Source organism: Juglans regia, chromosome 16, assembly GCF_001411555.2.
Source record: "Juglans regia cultivar Chandler chromosome 16, Walnut 2.0, whole genome shotgun sequence".
In the NCBI taxonomy this organism is placed as follows: Eukaryota; Viridiplantae; Streptophyta; class Magnoliopsida; order Fagales; family Juglandaceae; genus Juglans; species Juglans regia.
Window position 1 is genome coordinate 25,755,169 of NC_049916.1, and position 8,904 is coordinate 25,764,072.

The 8,904-nt window shown below is 38.3% G+C and overlaps 1 protein-coding gene across 1 annotated transcript; it reads right to left on the bottom strand.

Moving 5' to 3' along the window:
• Positions 1-253: 253 nt before the first annotated feature.
• On the bottom strand, positions 254-8,691 carry LOC108979915 (serine/threonine-protein kinase SRK2E-like). The gene is made up of 9 exons (XM_018950706.2): positions 8,061-8,691; positions 4,052-4,126; positions 3,868-3,969; positions 3,734-3,787; positions 3,555-3,647; positions 3,128-3,220; positions 1,871-1,975; positions 1,691-1,789; positions 254-944 (listed from the first exon to the last, which is right to left on the bottom strand). Exons 1-9 carry the CDS (start codon positions 8,235-8,237, stop codon positions 651-653), a joined length of 1,092 nt encoding a protein of 363 aa, XP_018806251.1. The 5' UTR covers positions 8,238-8,691; the 3' UTR covers positions 254-650.
• Positions 8,692-8,904: the final 213 nt, after the last annotated feature.

Sequence of the window (8,904 nt, forward strand, 5' to 3'; positions counted from 1 at the left end):
AGGGGGAGAAAGAACTCTCTCTCTCTCTCTCTCTCTCTCTCTCTGTGTTTTATATAATGCAACAATTGAGTGCCTTAGCATCAGTTTGTTCTAATGGAAAAAGTTGTGATAATGGCTCTCACCCATTTGGTCGGACTTTTTGACGTTGGGTTTATAGGAAATACGAGAATTGAACTCTCTTCTTGATCCTTTTTTCTCTGCAGATGAACCAAAACAAATGTAGTGTTAAGAGTTATGACCAGCAGATAAAAAATAATAAACTAATCTCCCAAATATGATAAAAAGCATTTCTCAATAAGAACGGGCATGAGTTGACACACTGTTACATCTGTCACCAAAAACGAAAAACAATTTGCTATATTACAGTGCTACAGATACATAATTCCACTTGGAAAGTGGCAAAGCATAAAAATACAGATCAACAGAAGCACAATGCTGAAAAAGATTATACATAGAGCAACAGCAGGAGCGGTATGAACAGATACTCATGGACATGTACAAACTTCACTCCACAGAATCCCTCCATTGCAGAAAAAAGGGCAGAATCTTCCACAGTTCCAACAAACATGACCCAGGAGATGATTTTTAAATTCTTCAAAGACATGGGTCCAAGCAAATCCCACACCACGCCCAGCAGGCAATGATCACCATTACATTGCATATACTATCTCTCCGCTGCTATCAATGTCAAGGTCAGGATCAGTTTCCAGGTCCTCATCCATGTCATCGTCAATGTCCAAGCTGCCAGTTAGATACTGGTTCAGACTGTGGCTCCCTGCCGCAGGAATGGTAGCCTCTGAGATTATCCGCATGATATCAGCATCGCTTTGCATGGGTTGATCAGGCTCTTCAAACTGAGTGTCATTTGTATTTTCATCCATGAGTTCTGTCGGGAGGTTCTTCAGGAACCAATCGTGGTTCCTAATCTCAGGAATCGTTATTCTCTGTTTTCAAGTGAATTCATTGGAACATAAATTAGAAAGTCAATATTTCTTCCCTTGAGCCTTTAACAGAGTAGGGAAATAAAGGTACAGGACAGAAAGCACCAGGGGGAAGTAAGCAGTTAGAAATATCCCCACCATTGTTCGACACAATTAACCTCAAATTTCCAGTCCTAAAACAACAATAAGTTGTTTTCTTGTATCATAACCGAGTATTTTGATAAAACCAAAAACATAGCCAAGTCTATAAATGAAAATATGAGACTATTGGAGTAAAGGCATAAGGGGGAAGGGTCAAAAGTTTAGAGTAGAACTTGACTTCTATAAATACTTAAACAATGTGGGAATAACGTTAACATTTTGTTGCTTTTGGCCAGCAAGTATGTTGTGGGGGTCAGTTGGGCCTATGGGCTACGCAATTGGAGGTAGCCACTTGCATCTCTTAAATTCTTCAGAGTAAAGGAGGGATCAGATATGAGTTATTGCAAGTCAATTCTATCAAAGCTCACCAGTTTGAACCTATTTACTGTACCTGAAGAACATGCCAAGACAGTAGGACAATAAGAGGATCAACACTATCAAAAAATAAAATAAGAAAACAACTAAGTCTGAAGTCAAATAACATAAATAAGTAACCATGACATCATCTTTGAAAGGAATGAATAATGGCAATCATCGTGGAATGGGAGATATTTAATAGAAGCACACAAACTTGTGCACAAACTTGTGTCCTTAGAAAGTGCACCGACCTTCGCAGGGTCAGCTACAAATATCCTTGAGATCAAATGGTGGCACTCTGGAGATATATGAACATAGTCAGGAATTGAGTACTGAACATTCAAAATTCTCTGCAAAGACATCAAATCATTTTAGCCAAGCATTCAATCTAGCTATAACACATTTACCAAAAATAAGGTCCAATAATTTACCTGAATTGTCTTGCGGAAGTTTTTAGGCTCCCCAGGATCCTCAAAAGGGTATGCACCCACCAGCATAACATATAAGGTCACCCCACAAGACCACACATCTGCAATCTGTATTTATCCCAGCAGCAAACTAGTTAAGTATATGGAAATATAATTTTGAATGCAAGTGTAAAATAGAAAATATATACTTCATCCAATGATTATCATGAAATTATGTGACATCTAACGGAGTACTTTGTCAGGAAGCCCACCACACAACCATGGCAACATTTTATTAATTCAATACTGAGCAAATCTTGGGAGAAAATATGCCAAGGGGAAAAGTAGGGTCGAAGGTTCTTTGTGAACAGCCCTATTGTCTAATGTCCCCCCTCACCAGACAAAACTTAAATCTTGTCTCTTGCCTGTCCAATATTTGTGTGGCACATTATTTTATCATTTTACTTGGACCACTCCATTAGCCCCACTCCATTAGCCCCAATCCTATGTCTTCTGAAGACTGCAGAAACCATACATTGAGAGCAAAATGCAAATCAATCAGAAATGAGGAAAAAACTTTTAGAGCATAATGATTTATTTCTGTCAGTTGAAGTTTTTTATTTGTGTGTGCGCGTGCACGCGCATGTGCGGACCAATATAGAGACCAGTTCTTACAATGAGAGCAAAAATAATGAGGCTTTCCCACCTTGTAGGAGTGTCTGCATTATAAGGTGAAAATTTGTACTTTAGAACAGTCTGCTTTATTAATTAACAAAAAAACAATCGGGGAAGAAGAAGGGAGTTATCTGCCAAAACAAAGGCAAATATCTGAATCTTGTCTAATAGCCAATAAAATTCTTTCCAAGGTGAACCTAGTTGTAACCTCTGGGAATGCAAGTGGAGTCATCATAGATTTCAGGGGAGAAGTTGGATCCAAATTAAGTTAAGAATATAAAATATTAGAATCACCAAAAATACATTTGGTGGATGTTAAGAAGAAAATATCTAATTAAAAAGAGTGGTGCAGTAGCTCAAAACTTTGACTTTATTAATGGTGAAAACTCGGATACAAACAGGTGAATCATGTCAATATATAGGGTTCCTGAAAGGCAGAAACCAACTTAAAGCCATAAGCTAATTTTTTTTTTTTTTTTATAATTAAAGCCATAAGCTAATATGATAATAACAATTACAATACCTGATAAGCAATAAAATATAGTTGGATAGAATTTATTTCCACAGCGTCTTTTGACTGATCATATCCATAAGTAGTAATATTACCTTGCCATCATATTCTTTCTTAAGTAACACTTCAGGAGCAATATATGCAGGAGTGCCAACAGTTGATTTTGGTTGTGAATGCAGCACTGAGGACTGGGGAAAAAAGACGAGTCTAAATATGAAGATATTGATAATAAATAATGGAACAAACAAAGACAAAGATACAATAGATAAAACCAACAAATTGCCACATTACTGAACCAACATACTGTTAAAGAAGAGGCAAATATATTTTAGTTATATCACTAGTCACTGTCAGGAAAATACCACAAGAGATGTCCATCAATACATGTATAAACAATCAAATTACAAGCCTATGATGAAGTTCTGAAGTATGTCAGGTTTCAAACGCAAAGACCAGAGCTTTCGAAAAGGCAACAGAGTTGTACAAAATAATAGGCAAAAGGCCAAAAACAAGAAAACATACCTTGGAGTACCCAAAATCACAAATCTTTAGGCGAGGAGCAGGACTTCCATCCAATAAAGTGTTCTCTAATTTCAAGTCACGATGGCATACTTGCTTCATAAGAGATATGGAGAGAAATCAAGCTGAGACATATAGTGGTATCCTCTTAAGATAAATATTATCAAACTTAATTCACGTACCATTGCGTGACAGTAGCTAACTCCTGATATAAGTTGCTGGAAGAAGAAGCGTGCCTGCAACACAAGACAAGAAAACAATAAGCAATGAGTACAGGGTTACCGTCATAAACAAAATCAATGCAGTGGATAAGAACCTCATCCTCACTGAACCGCCCAGCATTGCAGATCCGTTCAAAGAGCTCTCCTCCAGACGCATATTCCATCACGATAGCTAGATGAGTTGGTGTTAATATGACCTATAGTCACATCTTAATGTTAATGAATTTCAGAATAGTCTCTAGGGAAGAAAATATGATAAGATATTGGGATTGAAGAAACCTCTTTGAATCTGACAATATTGGGATGCCTCAATGATCTGTGGTTTATAATTTCCCGTTGTACATTCTCATCTATCTGTTAACACAATACAAAAGGCGGGTAAGATACAATAACAAACAGAAATCCAAAGAAGTTCCAAGACTTTAAGCACAACACGACACTATATTTGCAAAGCATATTCAGACATGGTCTGTAGCCTATATCAAAGGGGACTGCACGACAGTCTCAGCCACCACAATCCAACAAAAGGATAGAAATAGGGCTTCAGTTGCCATGAAATATATACAATGAGATCTTGAACAATTACATAGCATGTCCTACTGTTTGCATTATAAATAAGATTAGTTTTACAAGTTTATCACTACTTGAATAAAAATTTGTGATCGAATAAGATGGTTTAAATTTTCAAAACTGTTTTATAGAGAGTATAAATGCAGGGCAGTTAAGGCATCAAATGAAATTCTAATTCATTTATATAACTAAATAAGATCTGCTTTAAGACCCTCAGATCTTAATAATTTGGACACAGCCCTTTCAATTGGGAACCCAATGAACTATACAGAGCCGAATAGCATACAACATGAACAAGACAGTCCACGTAGGTTTGTAAAAGTTGAAACTCAATTTTTTTTTTTTTTATAATAAACAATATTATTGATAAGAATAGACAAAGCCCAAGTACACAAAATGTTATACAAGAGACAAAGACCTATCTAGGTCGCAGAAGTGAAAACAAGAAAATCATGTAAATTGTGGCCATTAAAATCTATAGCTATGGCCCAAAGAAATAAAGTATGGAAAAATAACGATCAAAGCTCCTCTATTGTCCGCTCCTTATCTTCAAATGTCCATCGTTACGCTCTCGCCATATGCACCACATAATACAGATAGGGATCATCTTCCACACGCCTTTGATTTGTGTATCACCTCCTAGACATGTCCAACTGGCCAATAACTCAACCACAATGGCAGGTATTACCCAATTTAACTCTACTCGGCTTAACACTTCGATTCACAAAGCTCTAGCTGTCTCACAATGTAGCAAGAAATGATCCATTGACTCGCTAGCTTTCTTGCACATACAACACCAATCTAAGATAACGACCCAGCGCTTCCTCAAATTATCAGTTGTCAGTATCTTGCCTAGAGCAGCTGTCCAAGTGAAAAAGAGTAAGGGATTTATAATAGGATCGAACCGAGAAAACTCCCTTACCTGCAAGTGTCGACCACAACTTATCATCTCGTATTCCATTCAGCTTGACGGAATACACTAGGCTGAAAAAAGCATCAAATTTGTCTACTTCCTAGTCTTGGGCCGCTCTACTGAAGGTGACGTTCTATTGGACTTGGTCCCCGATCGATCCATGAGGTCCGCCACTGAAGCTTCTTGGTCACATGCCAACCGGAAGACGGATGGAAATGAGTCCTTTAGAGCCTCATCCCCATACCATAGGTCCCTCCAAAATTTTATCCAAGTGCCCGCACCCAACACAAATTTGGCATGGCAAGTAAACACCCCCCACCCTCGTCTAATGTGCTTCCAAATCCCCACTCCATAGGCCCCGTTTTTCTCTCTAGTACACCATCCCCCCACATACTTCCATGTTTGCAATCAACCACCAATTTCCATAGGGCTTCCGGTTCCATATTATATCTCCATAAACACTTCCCGAGTGGCGAGTAGGGCTCGATTGAAAGTTCTCATATTTTTAATCCTCAATCCACCAGAAGGAATTGGCCTACACACATTGTCCCAACTGACTAAGACCTCGTTTGTTTCGCAAATGAGATGAGATAAGATGAGTTGAGATTAAAGTTAAAAAATTGAATAAAATATTGTTAGAATATATTTTTTTAATATTATTTTTATTTTAGAATTTGAAAAAGTTGAATTGTTTATTTTATTTTGTATGAGAATTTGAGAAATTTGTAATTATTAGATGAGTTGAGAAGTTTCCTAAAAACAAACGAGGCCTAATTGGAACTTGAATTCATCCCACATCGCACTCCATAAGAAATCACGATGAAGTTTTTCAATCTTATTCGCCACACAAGCTGGAATTGAAAATAAAGACAAAATAAGTTTGTAAGTTAGAAAAAGTATTCTTGATCAAAGTCACACAGCCTCCTTTCAACAAGTAACATCTCTTTCATCCTGTCAATTTTCGTTTTATCTTCTCGATAACTGTATCCCAAATAGAAAGAGCCCATGAGATTGCCCCCAACGGCAATCCCAAATATTTCATAGGAAGAGAAGTGACCTTACACCCAAGTGTGCAAGCCAAATGCCGAGTGTTGCTGGCATTCCAAACCAGCACTAGCTCTGATTTATCAAAGTTTACTCTCAAGCCTGACACTGCTTTGAAGCATAATAAGAGTGCCTTCAGTGCCCTGAGTTGGTTTTGACCTGCCTCGCAGAAAATTAACATGTCATCTGCAAATAATAGATGAGAAATAGATATGCAGCCCCTATTGGGGTCACCTACTGAAAATCTAGCCACAAAACTGTTTCTAACCATGGCCAATAGCATCCGATTAAGGGCTCCATAATAACAACAAAGAGAAGTGAGAACAGCGGATCTCCTTGTCTCAGGCCACAAGAACTGCTAAAGAAACCAGCTGAGCTGCCATTAATCAGAACTGAAAACTTTGCCTTTGAGATGCACCATCTAATCCACGTACACCATCTCTCCCCAAATCCACATCTCTCCAATAAAAAGTGAAAGAAATCTCAATTCACGTGATTGTATGTTTTTTTCATGTCTAGTTTACAAATAATCCCTACAATCCCAGACCTTAATCTCCTATCCAGACATTCATTGACTATAAGGACTGAATCCAGAATTTGACGACCCCTTACAAATGCATTTTGCGGCTTCGTAATTATCTTACCTAAAGCCTCCCCTAACCTGTTTGCAAACACCTTTAAAATAATTTTGTACACACCATTGATGAGACTAATGGACCTATAATCTTTCACCTCTGAAGCTCCGCTCTTCTTTGGGATCAAAGCAATAAAAGTAATATTTAGGCTTTTCTCAAACTTTCCAACTGAAAACTATTCCTGAAACACGTTCATCATACCCATGGAGAAACCGTCTGGACCTGGTGCTTTGTCGTAAGAGGAATGAAACTGGAGGTCTTTGATGTAGTAAGAGGAATGAAACTCAAAAATAAGTTTCTGGAATCTTTAAATTACTTCTGTGTCATAGAAGTGAACCCTCTACAATTCAGATATTAGACAAGCAACACTATGTTATAGAACTTATTTCATCCAGTACATACTCTCTCGGAACAAGCACACACACATATTTAGGAACCCACCAACCCCACAATCTGGTACACCAACATCACAGACACACACCACTAATTAAGAAACCCATTAATCCTCAAAAGCCACCAATTTGATAAAGCAGTCGATCCACTAGAATGCAACTGAAGCCAAATCCAAATAATGTCAAAGGGAATCAATCAATAGGCCATAAAATCAAAGTTGCCAGTCTTAAAGCATTAAGAATCCAATAATGCACATTATTCCCATATGAAAAAGAAAAAGAAATATAACTCAATTTTAACTACCCAGAAACAAAATACATATACCAAGTAATGAGCAGGTACTGTATAGAATAACCAATATAAACTCAAGGACCAAGACCCCAATAAAGCACTCAATTCCTTTACAACATAAACACGGACACATCGAAGTAAACAAAATATAGAAATCTCATTGATCCTCAAGCCCCAAAAGCCCGATAATCCACTCAATTACCACGAGAACTATGGAATTGAGTTCAAATCAAACACTACCAACCAAAGGCCAAGTAATAAGCACTGTAGGGAAAACCCATTAATCCCCAAGGACCAAACTCCCAATATAACAATTCCTTTTTTTAAAAAAATAAAACAGTCAAATCCTCAAATTTGCCATTAAAAAAAGAAACTTAAATTGAGCTCGAATTTAAACACAAACAAACGAAAAGAAGAGAAAGAATTGATTTCAGGCACTAACCTTCTCACCTCTCTCGATGTACTTCACGGCGACCAGCTCCTCGCTCTGCTTGTCCCTCATCAGCCTGGCCACCCCGAAATTCCCAGACCCAATATCTTTCACCAGTTCGTACCGATCGCTATTGTGCATGATCGGCATGTCCATGCTCGGCCCCACCGTGATCGCCGACCGATTCATCTCTGTCTCTCTCGCTGTCTCTCAAAAAGCCAAGCACTAAAGCACAAGCTTTAGCTCCTCTCTCACACGCATACACATTATATCATTGTGGCAAATGGTTAAGTGAGAGGTAGCCAAAACAAAACCCGAATCAAGATCGGGCTGTAAGAGGGGCGGTGACGTGGCCCGAAATGAGCCGAAGGATTGAAGAGAAGCTGGTGAGCGGACGAAAGAGACTGGAAAATAGGCTGGAGCCCGTGAAGCTATACCCACCCCCCACACCACAACACAACTGGTTCAGGTCCTTAGGATTCCGATATTTTTAGAGTTGCAGAGATATAGAAAGAGCCGGTGACGGAGTTAGTGACCTCTCTCTCTCTCTCTCTGAGTTCTGTTCCCTCTCTACTCTCTCTCTCTCTCTCACTGGTTTTTTATCCAGAGAGCCCTTCGGAAGTTGGCAGGGTCTGAGAGAAGGGTAAAGTGAGATTTTTGTATTTAATATATATTTTCTTGGTCTCAAAATGAGGGCAAATATTTCGTGAGTCCCGCTGCGTACAGTCGAGATTGCGGAGGCAAGGTGTACTAAATACTAATACCGTATTACGTGGTGCGCTGTCGTCAGTTTCAATAAATAAATAAATAAATTCTATTTATAATCATGAGAAATTGCAATATAATTTTATTGATA